The 19,666-nt window shown below is 41.1% G+C and overlaps 1 protein-coding gene across 2 annotated transcripts in view; it reads left to right on the top strand.

Annotated features, from left to right (window-relative positions):
- The first annotated feature begins 3,294 nt into the window (after window positions 1-3,294).
- The window catches only part of SSPN (sarcospan), a 37,540-nt gene continuing 21,168 nt past the window's right edge, over window positions 3,295-19,666 (top strand). Inside the window, exons 1-2 of one of the 2 annotated variants that reach the window (XM_074937274.1) lie at window positions 4,128-4,146; window positions 5,502-5,589. Coding sequence is in view for 1 of the 2 variants with exons in the window: in XM_074937267.1 (XP_074793368.1) it covers window positions 3,832-4,146 (315 nt within the window). In the remaining variant the exon portion in view is untranslated. Of the gene's footprint in view, window positions 4,147-5,501; window positions 5,590-19,666 lie in introns of both variants that reach the window. The other variant, XM_074937267.1, reaches the window with a different exon arrangement.

Raw genomic sequence — 19,666 nt, 5'->3', positions numbered from 1 at the left:
TGTGACCGGCCTGGGTCAGCTGACGGGCTCATAAGGCTCAGGCTGTGGGGCTATAAAATTGCAGTATAGATCTCTGGGCTTGGGCTGGAGTCTGGGCTCTGAGACCCCATGAAGCGGGAGGATCTCAGAGCCCGGGCTCCAGCCCAGGCCCAAACGTCTACATTGCAATTTTATGTCCCTGCAGCCCAAGCCCTGTGAGTCCGAGTCAGCTGACCTGGGTTCTGAGAGTCGGTGCCATGTAGACATACCCTTACAGTCTGAAGTGATTGGCTGAGAAGGGAACTATTTTGTTTAGTTTCCTAAGAAAAATAGTGTTACAATAGTACTTACTGCAAAACAAACTGCTTGTGACAAGGTGAGCTTTACAGCCTATTTCGTTCATGTGTCACAATCACGTATCCTGACCCTACAGTCCTCACACAAACAAAATGTCCCATTGAGTTCTCCCTGCATATGGGGTACAGAAATAGGCCCTAAGACTGGAATTTTCAAAGGGGACAAATGGTGTTAGGTGCCCAACTGACTTTCCGTGGGAGAAGGGAAGGGTCCTAGCTCCCATAAGCCCCTTTGAAAATCCACACCAAAATTCTCTTTGCACGATCTGCATTGTTGAAGTACTGTCCGAAGCCAGGAGAGCACAGCCGGATTTTTAAGATACTTATTGGATAAATATATATATTTAGGCACCTATTTAAAAATGAGAGAGGGAGAGAGAGAGATTCTTCATTCAGTAGACAAGCAAGCAGCCATTACAGTCAGTCACGCAAATCCTCAAATGAATGACCCATTGAAATCAATAGCACTGTCTGCATGAATAAAGCAGGGTGGGGTTTGGCCCCTTTAGTAGAATATTCTCTTTAATCAGCTATTTGACCAGAATCGAGGTGCTAAAAATCTTACTGACATTTTCTTTGAAAAAGAAACCTCACTTCAGATCTGAGTTGGAGGGGAAGGGGAAAATATATGTATATAAATTATAAATATATCAACATACGCCACCTCCAACACACTCCTTTTGCAACACACAACAATTCAAAGAGAACGTAATGTTGCCCTAACAACTGGGGATTCCTGGTTTAGCCAACTCTGTCATCTCTGGCCATGCCTAACTCTGGAAAAAACCCTTACGTGCATTACTGACCAACATAAATATGAGCAGTTCTGAGCTGTTCTAACTTACTCCCTCAAGTTCACCATGCAAAGGTGGCTTTATTCCACTTTTGCCCACCTCCTCGAATCCTTCTCCAAGCACAGATTGCTCACAGTTGAGGAACTGGAACTCAGAAAACTCCAAAAGAATATTTCCTTGTGTTTATAGATTAGTGGTCTGTTAAATTCAATTTAATAAATTATTTAACTGTATATTGATTCTCTCACCCCTCCCCCCCCCCCCCCCCACTAGCTTGGACAGAAACTGGGAATCAAGAAACCGAAGTCTATTCCCAGCTCTGCCCTGACTCTCTAGGTCTGACCCTGTGAAAGCTACTTAAACCCTCTGTGCCTTAGTTTTCCCATCAATAAAATGGCATAAATATAGTTACGCTCTTTTGTAAAGTACTTTGAGGTGTCAGGTGAAAAACATGACAAAGTGAAAAGTATTTTCATGATTTTTTTAAAAAGGAATAGGCCATGCTTATTATAAAATATTGTCACTAAGATATAAAAGCTCAGTTTGATAGATGACAAATATTTGGGGATAGCTTTCCCAATTTTTTCTTTCATTTTTTCTTTCACTATTATTGTTTTAAGAGTATTTCCTAGTCCTTCATTTAGGTAACAAGAACTGATGTCACTTGTGAGTTATGTGCATGTACAGTGTCTGAAATCACTTCATGACTAGTTTTCTTTTGTACACCTATAATATAAATATCTGAAGAGGATATTGCTTAACCCATAAAACAAGGTGACATCATAATTTATTAATACAGCAGACATAGTTCATTGTTGTTAAATGCCATAAAGAGATGGAAATAGTGTAGTTTCCCAGAAAATATTGCCAGTATTTCAAGGGAAAGACTTCCTTGATGCAACCTCAGCATGTGTAAGATCCTCTTTGGGTACTTCAACATTTTGGTTATTCTCTCCAGCATGACTTTGTATCCTTCCAAGATGGTTGTGTGAGTTTCCCCCCTCCCCCTCCCCACGCGCACACACTTTCTGATGACTCCCTTCCTCTAAATTCCCCATTTGTTCTTATCATTCATTCTAAGAAAACATTCTCTTCTCTAACTGCTGGGCCCAAATTCTGATCAGTTATGCCAATGATTTAAATGGCTTTTCACCCGTGTACTGGAAGCAGAATGTGGTTCCTTGTGTTTGCTGGTTTCACAAGTACTGCTCGGCTTCACACTTAAGTGCTTTGCGGGCATGGGGCCAGGTTGCACAGGACGCAAGTGATGGCTGAATTTTGGCCAATATGTCATTCTTAGGCCTCAGTCTAGTGAGGTATTTAAGCACAGGCTTAATGTTAAGCACTTGAGTAATTCCCCCAAAGTTAGTTGAATTCCTACTTAAAGGCTTGCTTTATGGATCAGGACCTTATAGTTTGATACTTCTAATATCAGTTTGGTATCTCTTTTTTTGAGCATTTATGTATCATTTAAATGGATGTATGATTTCTTTCCATATGAGAAATATTGCACTCTGTTCTCAGTGGTAAAAACATAGATTTTTGTTTTTTAATAGAATGCTCATTACTTAGCTCTCGTTACTCCTGTATTTACATACAAGGTCCTCAAGCATCCCTTTAATGTTACATGCCCCAATCCTGCTATGAAATATCTGTGGATGGGCGGACTCCCATGTCCAAATGGAGCCACAAGTGAGGCTCTGCAAGGGGCCCACCTGCACAGATTCCATTGCAGGACCGCGTGTGTGTGTGTGTGTGTGTGTGTAAAATACCATTCACCTGTACACTTCTGTGTATATCCTACCCATAAGCAAAATTGGAAAGTGTGATGGGGTAATAGGATGATACAATGCTTCTTCCTTGATTGATTAATGATGAAGCGTGGTCCTAGTAAATGGTAAGGTACGAACAAATACTTTATGCTTCATCGGTACCTGCACATAGTCACCAGTTCTTGTTACTTTCCATAATGCATGCAAAAGGAGTACATGTTTTTTAAGATGAGTCCCTAGTGTTCCTATTTGTTACATATTCGGTACCTCCCCTTGCCTTTTAAAGTTATGGCAAATTCTGGATTGCTTGAAATCTAGGAAACTGGCTTTGAATTTTCTTCATGTCACTGACACACTCTGTTTAGATACACAGTCTCCCCCCCTCTGCACATACACTCAGACGTACAGGCAGTAGACTTTTTTGCAGGCAAAAATCACGCACTTGCATACTGTGTGCACAGCACCCCACTGATTTTATTCTGTTAGCTTCTGCGTGCTAATAACACAGTTGCAGTGTGGTGATCAACTGGTGCCTGTTAATTTCACACGCACAAATCAAATCAATCTCCCATGTGCTCAGGCAGCCCCTACCTAGACAATGGTTTCCTGCATATTAATTAAGTTCACACAAGCGGTGATTCTGATTACATATGCACAGTTCTCATGTGCACAGCCAGCCCCAGCACAGGCAATCTGCTTCTGCATGTTGGGAGTTCACTACCCCCCTTGATTCCCCCTCTTCTCCGGGCTATATGTGGCATTTAGAAGCTCTGACAATCTGCTCCAAATGTTTTCCATATTTGTTCAGCCTCCTTGATTCAAATACCAGGAACAACTCAGCCAGCACAAAGCGAAGCTTCGGGGGCACACACACACAAAAAAACAACCCCTCAACACGCCCATCAGCCAGAAAAAAAAAAGTTTATCAACATGAGAAAAGAGGAGAAGAAACCTCAGAACAACGCGTCCCTTAATAACCAGAACCAGGCAGGGAAGGCACCTGAAGGGGAGAAAAGCACCGATCCAGCCAAGCAGCAGGAGCCAGCAATGAAGAAGAAAGCCAAGGGGGATCCCAAAACGGGCCAGGAGGAGGAATCCCACACTTGTTGTTGCTGCCGTTTCCCGCTGCTCGTTGCTTTGTTGCAGCTGGTGTTAGGCATCTCTATAACAGTGCTGGGCTTCATTATGGCAGGCATCAGCTCTTCTTTACTAGTCAGAGACACTCCATATTGGGCTGGGATAATTGTAAGCATAAAGTCTGTTTCTACATAAAGTGCATTTGCCAACATTAATGCAATCTGCATGATGCTACACTTAAGACTAACCAACTGCATGTCCTACACCATATATGAGCTAAACTAACTATAAATATTCCTGCAATTATATGTCTAATTTACTTTCCCAAGGAAACTTGCAGTATAATATAATCCTTCATATTCTTCCCCAAAACTCCCAATACCTTGAATAAAATACAGGGTTGCTGTGCACCAGACGTATATTATGTTACCTATTAACCTGTTTGCTATTAAATGATGGTTAGTAATACTGAAAAAAATGTTTACTACTTATGTTGTTATCCCCCCCAAAAAACCAGTCAGGTTTAAGAGGGTGAAAGTATAATGATAAACTTCTAATTCAATGTGTTTATAATAGTGTCAGAAAAGAACTGGCTGTTCTTTTAGCTTCCACACTGTGATGAGTTAAAAAAAGACTGTAACTTAAACCCTTTCGTTCCCCCCGCCACATCCCAAATCCTTTGCCATAGAACACACCACCTGTGGCTCTTGGGACTAAAGGGTTACTATGAAATGCAAAACAAGTAAGTCTGTAAAGTCTGAAGGGTGTGACACAAGCCAGCTAAAACGAGGAAATTTGAAGTTGTGAGTGACAGGCTAGCCTTGTCTAATGCAGTTATGGCATGAAAAACACAGTGGCAGGAGTAAAGGGTGGGGTCCCTGGTAAGTCTATTATGATCATGAACATACATGCAATCAGCTAAGAAATATAGCCCAAATCCTGAGCACAGGCCACTCCTGTAGAAGTCACTAGGAGTTGGGGGCACTCAGCATCTCTCAGGATTTGGCCTTGTTTTATTTAATCATTTTTAGAGAGACAGTACATGTGGCTATGGTAACATTCCTGTGTTGGGGAGTGTATTATACATGTTTTCTATGCCTGTTGTTTTTCCCCAAAGGACCATATTTCAAGTAGATGTATTCATACGTGTTTGTACTAATTCTGAGCGTTATTCAACCAATAGAACATACCATCTCCCACCAAGTAAATACATATTTAGGCACTTTAACAAAGAAAAGATTCTTGATGCAGTAGACCAGTGTATAGTGTACCACATAAACATAAATCCTTATTAGTTTGAGGATTATTTTACCTGAATTGTTATGGTTAATTGTATTAATCCAGCTGCTGCACATAACAATTACATCTTTGTGTTAGCAGTCCTTATCAAATTATCTCTGAGACTTAAAAGTCAAAGGCCCAATCCTGAAAAAGTTGGAATGATCAGGACCTGAGTTTCTAAACAGATAATGGCTGGTTTTAATTAGCCCTTTCCCCTTTCTCTCTCTTCTTCCAAAATATAGATCTTAAAGTTCAGTTATGTCTTGCATGGTGAAATTCTACCCTCACTTACGGAAGAGAAATTTCCAATAGGACTTGCTCCATTACAAGGTGAGGGTGGAAGGGGAACAATAAACTAGGGCATGCAACATTTCCACTTCGTTTTTTTAAGTTAACATGTCCTAAAGTTTCTGCAAACACTGATGGTCAGATTCTCTTCTCAGATCCACATTATGGATCTCCCAAATTTTGAATAACCTCTTCATTAGAAGGACAGATAAACAGCCACAAAGATTCAGGACTAGGTGTCCAGTGGGAGTAAATTGGCATTGCTCCATTGAAGTCAGTGAGGGCATGCAAGTTTACAGCTGCTGAGCATGCTCCTTAATTTGCCTGAATGCAGCCAACATAAAAAAAAAAGTGGTAGACCTGAGAATCGGCACATAAAGCTGTGCTACCCTTCCAGAGGGAGTCCCCAGCCAGGCCAATGGTCATTGAGGTTTTGTGACCAACCCATAACTCAGGTAATATTTGCCATGATTTATGAACTGTTTGCAGAAATTTGGATTGACGTGGGCTGGGTATAAGTAATGCAAAACTCAGTTGTTTTGCATGGCTTCCACCTGAAGCCAGGCAAAAATTGGTACATTTACACTTTGAGTTAGCCTAAAATTTCAAAGCAAAACTCAAGTCTGAACTAAAACTCCTGGGTTTTGCACACATCAACCTGCATGACCTCTGTGATGGCACAGCTCCCACAGACACTGGGAACACAAGATTCTGGCTGCATAATTCTTAGGATCTCTTTGCTTTGAGCTTTACAATCATTTCACCTTTTCACCTATATAGAAGACCTAAAGATACAAAAGTAATGGGTGCCAATTTAAGAATCTAGCTAGAGTATTAAATAATAATGTGTTGGCTAGACTTGCAGCTCTCAGTCTGTGGGTTGCTCCACCATGCTGGGTTACCAGCAGGTTTTGGTGTAGGCACATTCCTTACCAGCACAATTACACATGCCACTGATTGGGTTTCTGCTCACACTGCCAGGTCTTGGAGTTGAATGGTGTGGTGACCAAGAGAATGTTCTTTCTGATACATGTGTTTCAGGGACAGTGAGAAGTGGAGAGACAAGTGTCTGAGAGCTACTGAGAAAACACACACACCAAATGTAGGGGAGGAAAGAGAAGCATGTTGTTTTCCATTCTCAGCAGCCAGGCTCAGGTGGAGGAGGTGGGGAATGGCACTGGAAGAGAGAGGTGAGATTGAGAAGTTGGATCTGTAACTCCCAGCAGCCAGGAGAGACGATGTTTAAGTGGAGCTCAAGTGATGTCAGGAGTGCTGTGGGAGCTGATGCAAAGGATTACGAGATATTGGTTCATGAGATCTTAAAAAATAGAGGTAGCTGAGAAGTTGTGCCATTATTTGTTTATATCTGGTTGCACTGTGATGGACATGCCAGCTACTTGTTGGGACGCTGGCTGGGAAAGGTTGAGAACCTGTGAGCCAGAGCAAAGTTTGTCAGTGTAGCTCCCAGGGCCTTTGCCGGTGATCTGTAGGACAGAATATTCTGGAAACTATGCATTAGAGAATTTGGAGATGAGGTGCTCCATGGAGGAGATCTATTGTGTTAGAACACCCTGCGTGCAGATATCCTGCTCACAGTCTTTTGGGCTGGTATTAGGCCAGTGTAGAGATTGGAGATCACGCATATGGGCATGGGATGGAGTGTGTCTTGCTCATAAAACAAATATGCTCCTATTCTATAGCAGAAAGTGCATCTTTCTGGAACTCATTTATTAACGCAGAAATGAGCAACATTGCCTTTCTTGGCAGCACAGCAGAACGGAAAGAGGTGGTGTAAAATATCAATATATGCTTGTTTTAGTATCATCCCACTCAAGTGCTCTTTTCAAAGTATTTGATTAGTGTTCAGATTCACCAGCTGTTTAAGAACTGTAAAATATATTATCGAGACCTTTTTAATGAAGTTAAAGATAGTGGGCCAAATTCACCCCCAGTGTAACTCCATCAGAATTACAGCAGGAATGAATTTGACCCCCTAGCTGTTGTTGAAATATGACAGAAAAACGAAGGAAAACTGCTAATGTGTTAAATAGATCCTGACTGATTTTTTGCTTTATTAGTGGTAAAGGTATTTTCAGTTAGGAACAGAGTGACAAAGTGCTTTAGTCCATTAGCATGAATGAAAGGGAACTTGTCTAGTGAAGCAACTGGAACAAAATGTTCCCAGTGAAAACCAAACCAGGCAAAACTAGTGTGGATTCAGGTTTCATTACAAATTCAAAACTTGGCCTCAGTTTGTTGTGATAAGACTCCACAAATCTGTTGAATAAACTTGGGCTGCTTTTTGGTTCTGTGGCTACTGTGTCACCTCACCACCACCACCACCTCGCTATAGGCAATCAGTGTGGACAGAATCTGGGACCCATAGCTCTGAAAGCACAGGCTTCTACCCCTGAGCAAAACCAGTAACGCCATGGATTAGTAGCAGTAGTAGGCTCTTATCTTCTGTGTGGACTAGCTGCTAGAGAGGGAATTGATACAGTTAGCCACATCACACTAAAACTATTTCAACATGAAACCGGGTGAAACTTAGCAATTTCAGCTGAGTTTCATTTGAAATACAAGGGTTGCTATTTAGAAACCAAAGGAAAGGTTCATGGGCAGAAACCACTGAGCTTAATGTAGTTCTAGGCACTATTGGGCTCTGTGCCCAGAGAGCAAAAGCGGAGTTACCAGTCTCCTGCTTCAGTCTCAATGACCTATTCCCTTTAAAAGCAGAATGTACCTGTTGTATCACTAGAGCCAGGTAAAATCAATTAAGATAAAACAGGAGATGACTGAAACCTCTGTCCAGAGCTTGGCTTTAACTCAAGCTGAACCCCTTTTCATGCAATTTTGAAAATATTCAGATAAATGCCCTGCCATTGGAAGCAGGGCTTTCGAAGAGATGTGGCGTTGAGCTAGGAGTGCTGAATCATTTGCTGGGTTCTGTCCTGATGTGCTATGTTACTTTAAGCAAGTCACTTTAGGACCAGATCCTCAAATGTATGTAGGCCCCTAACTCCTACTGAAATCAATGGGAATTAGGCATCTAAATACCTGTGAGTCCTGGGCCTTAACTTCTCTGTTTTCTCCTCTGTAAAATGGGAATAATAATGATTATCCATCCATCTTTTTGCTTTGATGAAAAAGCCCTACAGAAGCATTATGTATTCTTCTTCTTCTTGTTGTTCATTTTCATTTCCTTGTGGCCTCTCCACACCCAGATCCCAGTCCGTAGTAGAAGCACAAATAGTGAATTTCTCCATGAAAGTCTATTCTCACAGTATTTCCACCATAACCGGAAGTAGGACGTGTCAGAACTCTCACAAGCAAGCCTGTTCCCCTGAGACGTTCAGATATTTCTCCAAACCTCATGGGGACTATCTTAAGTCAGGGGTGCTTATCAGAGCTGCCCAACAGGTTTTGAGGTGCCCCCATTTTAATTCTCTTTTAAAAACCTATTATTTTTTTAATTATTTGGGTTTTTTAGGAGACTTGAAAATCCCAGATACCTAACTTCCTCCCAGACTATAGGTCTAGATGAATCTGTTTTTACATTTTATTGTGTTATGGTTAAATATTAAGATCTACTTTACCGTGGTCCATAAAAGAAAATAGAACTGCTCTTTTCAGCTTCTGGTCTGAAAAACCTGATCTGGCTTTTGTTTATAGTTCCGGTTAATCTGTTTGGACACAGGAGAATAGTCATTACCATTGTTTTTTGTTTCTAGCTTGTTCAGGCTCTTGGAATCAAGTCTCCTCTCATTCACGCTGGTGTGAATCAGGACTGAATCAACTGGAGTAAATGGAGTTATGCCAGGGGAAAACTGGAGAAGGGTCAGGGCTGTTGAGATTCCCAGGCACACTTTCTCACATGCAGCAGATCTCAAAGGAACTGTAGTCTCTTTGGTTCTCAAACCCTCGTATCAGCTGGCCGTGCCCATCTCCAGAGGCTCTAGAAGAGAGAGAAAACTGTGGAATTCACAAAAAAATAAAACCCCTCTTCAGGACACACAAGAAACAGTACGTGGGTTCTGCATTTAAAGCATAAAACCTGCTCCTCTTACTCACAACCATTTTTAAAGTGCTCAGCACTTTCAGTTGGGGAGAGATTCCCCCCCAAAAAGGTTGAGCTCCCATCTAGGCATTTCGATAAGGATCAGATTTTTAAAAAGCCCCCAGTGTCCTGCAGCTCCCATTGTGATACTTAATAGGAAATATTTTAAGAGCTCAGAACACAAGTTGATCTCTACTGAAAACCTGGCGACTTATTTTGGCCCCTGCGTGAGAGCTGAGCACTTCTTAAAGACTGGCTCTTAGGTATAAATTCCTTCCTTTCCTTCCCATCTCGGACCTCCAAGTCCACCCTCTCCTCCACCCTATTCTGTGAAAGTGAGGCCTATTCATCTTCAGCCTCTCAAACCCATATCCTCCTGCCCTTGCCTCTTTATTCTCTTTCATCTCCTCCCCTCCCTTATCTTTAACTTCTTTCTTTGCTCCACCGACAAATGCACTCTTGTTGGTTGAAAATACTTACCATTGACAACACTCTCAAGCTGCTGCGCTTTCTCCCACATTCTTTTTTTTTTCTCCTTCAAGATGGTGGACCTTTGACCTTAAACTACCTAGACCAGTCGTTCTCAACCTTTTCCATGGTCTTGTATCACACCAGGACATTTCCTCCCACCCCCACATCATCACAGAACTCTACCTCTTTCCCAGAATCGCCCTCATGTTTAGCAATATGGTGGCCATTGGCTTACTGATTCCTGTTCACAGCAGCCTGTGGGGGGTCTGACTTCCATCCTCTGAGCGCTATTGATTTTAGGTTGAGAGCTAGTGGAGCAAGACTGATACAGGTTTTTATGGTGCAAAAGCTAGATAGAGTTTTAATTGCAACGTTCTATGAATGTTATCAATCCTCATTTATGTAGTGCCAGAAATGTATATGGCACTTTGTAAAACCTTCAATAGAATGAGACATGCTTTTTGCCTCAGGCAGTTCACAGGAGAGACCAAACCAATAAAGACACAGTGAAGCATGTGGCAAACAGTTCAGTAAAGGAGGGTGTGGAAAGATTTTTTTGGGGGGGGGGGGACGGACGAGGGGGAACAAGTGAAGAATAGTTCCTGAAGGTAACTGCTTTTGAGGTAGGATTTTCAGGAAAGAGAGAGAGAAGGCACCTTAGGGAGAAGAATCAGAAGGCCATGCAAGTCAGTCCAGCCAATTATTGGGTTGGCTGAGGAGCTGGCCCCAATCCCATTTATGAAAAGACTTTTAAAAAATATCTCCCAGTACTGCATATCCCAATAAGATTCTCATAATTGAGATGTTTAATTGACATATTTCCAGTGGTTAAAGCAGGTGACTCTGACTTTGAACTTGGGGTTTTTATTCCTGGTTCTGTGCTGATGCTTTCATTGGCCATTCATTGCCAAACTTAGCTGCCTAAATCAATATTTAAGCATCTAAATTGGTGTCCTGATCTGCAAAGGGGCTGAGCACCTGCTGGGCTCAATAGGAATTTAGGTGCCCTGCACCTCTGAAAATCAGGCCACAAACCCTTAATTTTTCTGTGTCTTCAGATTCTCAAAGCTCAATCCTCAGGTATCCCTGAGAGGAACATGACTCGCCTTTGAGCTGGAGGACGTAGAGGTGGACGTAAAGCAGCACCTGTTCCTTGACCCTTTGTAAGGTCACTACACCACTCCAGCACCCATAGTTCTCAGTGAATGCCGTGCAGCTCTATGGTCAACTTGTGCTTTTGGTGTAGTGCAAAATTTCTTTACAAAGGAGATGAGGAACAGACCCTTGAGCTTCAAAATTGGTACAGTGATACATATTGAATGCACAGGGGTGTTTTGTTGCTTAATTGTTGGTAAAGTGCTTTGAGATCTTTGGGCAAAAGGGGTCATAAAAGTATAAAATATTATTGTACTGGAGTGTGCCAGTGAAAAGGACTTTACTATGCTATAAAGCAATGTAAATTACAAAGTGGCCTTAAAATTGTCATATTGATTGGCTGAGGCTAGCTAGACAGGTGGTGTTAATTGTATAGTATAGACTGGACAGGGCGTACTGTAGCTTAAACTGATCATATAAAGTGAATAATGTCCACCACTCCCTTTATTTAAGCTATTTATATCTAAATCATATTACATCCTTAACAGCTCCTACAGAAGGATCGTTATCTGTACACAGTCTCACCAATATAAGAAGACAATACAAATTCATATGAACAAACCATAGTCCTCCCCTCCTGCCTTGATTTTTCCAGGCCACAACACAGGATCCTCCTCATTGCTATGCATGAGTCATATGCATTGGCTTCTCAGTGATGGGCCTTCCAAATTTCAGGCCTCAACTTTGTCCTCAATTATTATCTTTTCTATGAGAAGTATGAGCAGCTTGAGCAGGAAATATTTGATCTTCTTCTATACTGATCTGGGGGATGATGGGTTTGGCCATTTAAATCCACAGAAACTTCTTCACTTCTCAAAGTGTGAGAGAAGAGAGATACTTTCTAGTCAGCTCTGGACCCATGCTGGTTTTGGGGGATGGGTTGGTTGTTGCTATGGACACCTACTCTAGCAGCAGTTATGGATGTGGCTTTCAGTCAGGCTTTACCTACAATACAACCTAGCTGGGTTTTTAACTTTCACGAGTTATTAGAGAAACTACTTTCAATCTTTCATAAAAGGTGACAGTTAAAACTGGCACAGTCAAGGCAGCTAATGGAAATCATAGCCATATAGGCATCTATTTTTTTTTTAATACAGGCCATCTTTAATTGGTCATGATGAACATCAAAAATTGGAGTTGGGGGGGTGAGGTTGCTTCAGATAAATACCCAGAAATTTGGCTGTTTAATTTAACCTTCTTCAAACCACCTGAACCTCTGGGCTGTGCAAAATGGGGTACATTTTGTGAAAGAGGAGCTTTTGGGTTTTCTAGTACTTGCTTATAGTCTGGTCTGGAACTACCACTGAATAAACTAAGGGCTGGGGGAAAGCCAACAGGTGCGGAGGAACATGTGGTTCGGACGGCCCTTAGGGCCGTGGTTCTCAAAGCCAGTCCGCCACTTGTTCAGGGAAAGCCCCTGGTGAGCCGGACAGGTTTGTTTACCTGTCCCGTCCGCAGGTTTGGTCAATCGCAGCTCCCACTGGTCGCAGTTCGCTGCTCCAGGCCAATGGGGGCTGCGGGAAGGGCGGCCAGCATGTCCCTTGGCCCGTGCCGCTGGAGCAGCAAACCGCGGCCAGTGGGAGCTGCGATCGGCCGAACCTATGGACGTGGCAGGTAAACAAACCGGTCTGGCCCTCCAGAGGCTTTCCCTGAACAAGCGGCGGACCAGCTTTGAGAACCACTGCCTTAGGGGAGGATCTATAAATGGAGATTCCCTATGTCCTAATAAGGCGGAGAGGATGGAAAATGATAAAATACAGGGAGGATCTGATGAGAAAATGAAAAAAGTCCCATTCAATTACATCAGGCAATAGGGGACAGCCAAAAAATGGCAAGTTTTTTAAAATGCTTATATACCAATGCTAGAAGTCTAAATAATAAGATGAGTGAACTAGAGTGCCTAGTATTAAATGAGGATGTTGATATAATAGGCATCACAGAAACCTGGTGGAATGAGGATAATCAATGGGACACAGTAATACCAGAGTAGAAAATATATCGGAAGGACAGAACAGGTCGTGCTGGTGGGGCAGTGGCACTGTATGTGAAAGAAAGCATAGAATCAAATGAAGTAAAAATCTTCAATGAACTAAATTGTACTGTAGAACCTCTATGGATAGTAATTCCATACTAGAAAAATAAGAATATAGCAGTAGGCTATATTACAGACCACCTGACCAGGACGGTGCTAGTGACTCTGAAATGCTCAGGGAGATTAGAGAGGCTATTAAAATAAAAAACTCAATAATGGGGGATTTCAACTATCCCCATATTGACTGGGTACAAATCACCTCAGGAAGGGATGTTGAGATAGTTTCTTGACATTTCTTTAAATGACTGCTTCTTGGAGCAGCTAGTCCTGGAACCCACAAGAGGGGAGGCAATTCTTGATTTTGTCCTAAGTGGAGCACAGGATCAGGTCCAAGAGGTGAATATAGCTGGACCGCTTGGTAATAGTGACAATATAATTACATTTAACATCCCTGTGGCGGGAAAAACTCCACAGCGGCCCAACACTGTGGCATTTAATTTCAGAAAGGGAAACTACACAGAAATGAGGAGGTCAGTGAAACAGAAATTAAAAGGTACAGTGCCAAAAGTAAAATCCCTGCAAGCTGTGTGGAAACTTTTTAAAGACACCATAATAGAAGCTCAACTTAAACGTATACCCCAATTTAAAAAAACCTAGTAAGAGAACCAAAAAAGAGCCACCATGGTTAAACAAAGTAAAAGAAGCAGTGAGAGGCAAAAAGGCATCCTTTAAAAAGTGGAAGATAAATCCTAATGAGGAAAAGAGCATAAACTCTGGCAAATGAAGTGTAAAAATATAATTAGACCAAAAAAGAACTTGAAGAACATCTAGCCAAAGACTCCAAAAGTAATAGCAATTTTTTTTTAAATATATCAGAAGCAGGAAGCCGGCTAGACAACCAGTGGGGCCACTGGACGATCAAGATGCTAAAGGGGCACTCAAAGACGTTTAGGCCATTGTGGAGAAACTAAATGAATTCTTTGCATCGGTCTTCACTGTTGAGGATCTGAGGGAGATTCCCAAACCTGAGCCATTCTTTTTGGGTGAGAGATCTGAGGAACTGTCCCAAATTGAAGTGTCATTAGAGGAGGTTTTGGAACAAAATTGATAAACGAAACAGTAATAAGTCTACAGGACCTGATGGTATTCACCCAAGAGTTCTGAAGGAACTCAAATGTGAAATTGCAGGACTACTAACTGTCATCTGTAACCTATCATTTAAATCCGCTTCTGTACCAAATGACTGGAGGATAGCTAATGTGACACCAATTTTTAAAAAGGGGTCCAGAGGTGACCTTGGCAACTACAGGCCAGTAAGCCTCACTTTAGAATCAGGAAAATTGGTTGAAACTATCGTGAAGAACAAAATTGTCAGACACATAGATGAACATAATTTGTTGGGAAATAGTCGACATGGTTTTTGTAAAGGGAAATCACGCCTCACCAATCTACTAGAATTCTTTGAGGGGGTCAACAAGCATGTGGACAAGGTAGATCCAGTGGATATAGTGTAGATTTTCAGAAAGCCTTTGACAAGGTCCCTCACAAAAGGCTCTTAAGCAAAATAAGCAGTCATGGGATAAGAGGGAAGGTCCTTTCATGGATTGGTAACTGGTTAAAAGATAGGAAACAAAGGGTAGGAATAAATGGTCAGTTCTCAGAATGGAGAGAGGTAAATAGTGGTGTCCCCCAGGGATCTGTACTGGACCCAGTTCTATTTAACATATTCATTAATGATCTGGAAAAAGGGGTAAACAGTGAGGTGGCAAAATTTGCGGATGATAACTATCTTGTAGTTTTGTAAGTCCCAGGCAGACTGCAAAGAGCTACAAAAGGATCTTACAAAACTGGGTGACTGGGCAACAAAATGGCAGATGAAATTTAATGTTGATAAATCCAAAGTAATGCACATTGTATATGTATGGTTAGGATTATGTTTTCCAATGATGGGGTCTAAATTAGCTGTTACCACTCAAGAAAAAGATCTTGGAGTCATCATGGATAGTTCTCTGAAATCATCCACTCAATGTGCAGCGGCAGTCAAAAAAGCAAACAGAATGTTGGGAATCATCAAGAAAGGGATAGATAAGACAGAAAATATCATATTGCCCCTCTAAATCCATGGTACACCCACACCTTGAATACTGTGTGCAGATGTGGTTGCCCCATCTCAAAAAAGATATATTGGAATTGGAAAAGGTTCAGAAAAGGGCAACAAAAATGATTAGGGGTATAGAATGGCTTCCGTATGAGGAGAGCTTAATAAGACTGGGACTTTTCAGCTTGGAAAAGAGGCAACTAAAGGGGGGATATGATAGAGGTCTATAAAATCATGAGTGGTATAGAGAAAGTAAATAAGGAAGTGTGTTTTACTCCTTTTCATAATAGAAGAACAAGGGGCCACCAAATGAAATTAATAGGTAGCAGGTTTAAAACAAACACAAGAAAGTATTTTTTTCACACAACACACTGTCAACCTCTGGAACTGCTTGCCAGAGGGTGTTGTGAAGGCCAGTACTATAACGGGGTTCAAAAGCGAGCTAGATCGGTCCATCAATGGCTATTAGCCAGGATGGGCAGGATTGGTGTCCCTAGCCTCTGTTTGCCAGAAGCTGGGATTGGATGACAGGGCATGGATCACTTGATGATAACCTGTCTGTTCATTCCCTTTGGGGCACCTGCCCTTGGCCACTGTCAGAGGACAGGATACTGGGCTTGATGGACCTCTGGTCTGACCCAGTATGGCCGTTCTTAAGTGCTGTATTTCTCAAAGCACAGTGATGGCCTGACAGTACTTACCAGCACTTACCATGCGCTGGTATCTGAGTAACCACAGCATCTGCTTGTATGGTAAATTGGAAATCGCTGCCATGTCTCAATACTAGAGCTGGGAGGGAAAGAAACAGTGGGAATTTTTTTGTGAAAATGCTATCCTGTTTTAAAAATTAAAATGTAACAAAATTTTTGTCATAAAATTTGAATTGGTTTTGAGTATCTCTGCTCAGTACTTGTGTGGGGTAACTGAGTAAACAGTGACTTAGTGGTGACCACTGTGTTTTGGCACTCCTGGTCCAGCTGGAACCTGGAAATGAAACAGAAAATTAAGCAATCTTTGCTAAATCACCAGAGTTTCTGATTTGGGTTTTGTTTGTGCAAAAATTTCAGTTAGGTTTTTCTTTTATTCACCCTGGTTCACCCATCCCTAGTATATACTTTGGCAATCCTAGGTATGCTTGCCACACATTCACAGACATGGTGCACGTGTATCATGCCACCACCTGTTTTGTTAAATTTTTACATGGTCCTTGAGTGAGCCCCCAATATGGTTAAAATTTATCACCTAGTGATTCAAGATAAATGTCTGCCCAACAAAGATAAATGTTGTTGCAGTGTGAAAAGACTCCAAGTTGCCCCTCAAAACTAGCAGCCACAAAAGTCTTCTATAGCAACTCATATTTAAGTTTCTACAGAAGACTTTTGTGATTGTTGGTTTTAATAGCTACATAATGTTGTGAGCCTATACAATTGACGGTGGAAATTTAATCTTAAATTGGGAGAAATAACCACCTCATTGCTGATTAGCAGACCTAATACAACAAAGATAATTACAGAAAAGTGCTCTATAAATTTCAGTAACTTTTTCTCTAGGGTTTTTTTTCTTGGAACCATACTATAGAATTTAATAGAGAATTTATATGCCTGGCATAGGGACCTAGAGGATGGTTTAAAAAAACAAAACAAAACACTAGAGCTGTGAAATGATTTAAAAAAATTAATCACTATCAATTGCTATTTTAATTGCACTGTTAAACAATAGAATACCATTTATTAAAATATGTCTTGGATGTTGTCTACATTTTCAAATTGATAATTACAACAGTACAAAGCGTAGTGATTATTTTCTATTTTTGGTTACAAATATTTGCACTGTAAAAAGATAATAGTACTTTTCAATTCACTTCATACAAGCACTGTAGTGCAATCTCTCTTTATTGTGAAAGTGCAATTTACAAATGTAGATTTTTTTTTTGTTACATAACTGCACTCAAAAACAAAATTTTAGTAACTACAAGTCCGGTCAGTCCTACTTCTTGTTTGTCTTAGCGATTTGCTGAACAAGTTTGTTTACATTTACGGGAGATAATGCTGCCCACTTCTTATTTACAAGGTTACATGAACATGAGAACAGGCGTTTGCATGGCACTGTTGTAGCCAGCGTCACAAGATATTTATGTGCCAGATGTGCTAAACATTTGTATGCCCCTTCATGCTTTGACCACCATTCCAGAGGACATACTTCCATGCTGATGACAGGTTCTGCTCAATAACAATCCAAAGCAGTGTGGACTGACACACATTCATTTTCATCATCTGAGTCAGATGCCACCAACACAGTTGATTTTTTGGTGGTTTAGGTTCTGTAGTTTCTGAATCAAAGTGTTTGCTCTTCTAAGACTTCTGACAGCATGTTCCACACCTCATCCCTCTGAGATTTTGGAAGGCACTTCAGATTCTTAAACCTTGGGTTGAGTGCTGTAGCCATCTTTAGAAATCTCATATTGGTACCTTCTTTGCATTTTGTCAAATCTGCAGTGAAAGTGTTCTTAAATCAAACAACATCCAAGACTGCCATGACATGAAGGTAAGTACCCCCTCTCAGATGGTGGCAAGTAACAGATGCTTCAAAGAAAGATGCCCTATCTAAGAGAGGTTTCAGAGTAGCAGCCGTGTTAGTCTGTATTCGCAAAAGAAAAGGAGTACTTGTGGCACCTTAGAGACTAACAAATTTATTTGAGCATAAGCTTTCGTTAGTCTCTAAGGTGCCACAAGTACTCCTTTTCTATCTAAGATAGTGAGAGGTGACGTGTAGAGGGTGATTATGGAATAACTTGCTCATAAGGAAAGTTTCTTCCTAACTTCATCTATTAGTGGTTGGCTTATTCCCTGTAGCATGAGGGTTTATATTCCTCTTTAAAAAGGTGCATTCTATTTAATATAACTCTGGGTATTCTCATTATCCATAAAAATGTGTAATCCTCTTGGCCTCAGTGTTATCATGTGTCATTGGGTTCCACAGGTTACAAATGTGTTGCTTTTCACTGTTACTCTTTTGATTACAAGGATTATTTTCTAAAATTCCTGCTAACTAGACCATATAATAGAGCAGATGAGTAAAATTAGTCACCTGCATAAGTGTTTCCAGATAGGTCTTGAGTTAGGGCCCAAGATGCTCATTTAAACCAGATTTTCATCTCTTTTCAGACATTTTCAGCTCTCCTGCCTCTCCCAACTCAGCACCATATGTTTTCCAAAATCTGTAGGAAATTCTTGGAAGGCAAATATACATCATTTGACTGAGAGGCCTACCTATTTTTCGGGTCACACTTTGGCTGAAATTGCAGCAACAACAAATCCTCATAATGTATTAGGCAGAAAAAAGAGCAGATTAGAGCAATCCATGGTTTGGACAGCTGTAGGAATAAGGCAAACAATGTTCATATATCGGAGTATGACAATAACTAATACTTCACCCAATTATACATATAATATATATATATTACATCAACATCTTAATCATTACCAGACTGTATTCTGCTATCTATCCTCCATCTTTGTGTTGAGACCTTGTGTGATTAAAGTATGAGAAAGTTACAAGCAACTTAAAATAAAGGGTGATTGGATAGGGAGGGCATAGCCGGTGGGCCTTACTTAAGAAAAACACTAGTGAGTTCCATGGGAATTTGGTCAAAATAAAATCCTCTGGATTTGGCCCCTACCAAATGAGTGGATTGTGTGTATTTATTATTATGCTTTTGGAGACCATATTTTTCTCACCCTTCATTGCCATGGTTAGTTCAAGGAGTGTAATAGGTTTGAGGGAGGACAATTAGTCATGTAGAGCAGGAGGATGTTTTTGTGCTTCTGCTGCTGCCAGTCTGGCTATGCTTTTTGGAAAACAATCAACCTTTGTCTTTTGAAGACAGGTGTGGATGTTCAGCATGTGACTTTATTTTGGCAGTGAGAAATGAAGTTGGTGTTGCTGGCTTTTTGCTGCGGCAGATTGGAGGAAAGACTTTTTTCACTGCTTTCGTTCCACTTTTTAGATGACTAAGCTATGTAAAGAGTGGCATCTTGCATACTTTGCTAGAATCTACTCTGCATATGTAAAATGGGTATTTGTAATTTGTCAGTCACCATAGTATTGTCACTAAATATTTCTTTTGTGGTATTGTCTTGAGTTCCCAATCAGGGACAAGTTCTCCAGTGCTAGGCACAATGAAAAGACAGTTTCTGTCCCAAAGGTCTTACGAGCTATGGGCTATCCTGGAAAGGAATCATTGCAAGTCTAGTCATAAGTAATTGTATTTAGGTACCAGTATAGGGCCTAGTTCTGTTCCCACTGA

Source organism: Natator depressus, chromosome 1 (genome assembly GCF_965152275.1).
Source record: "Natator depressus isolate rNatDep1 chromosome 1, rNatDep2.hap1, whole genome shotgun sequence".
Lineage (NCBI taxonomy): Eukaryota > Metazoa > Chordata > Testudines > Cheloniidae > Natator > Natator depressus.
Note: the sequence above shows the minus strand (reverse complement) of the source record. Positions and strands in the feature narration are given on the sequence as shown.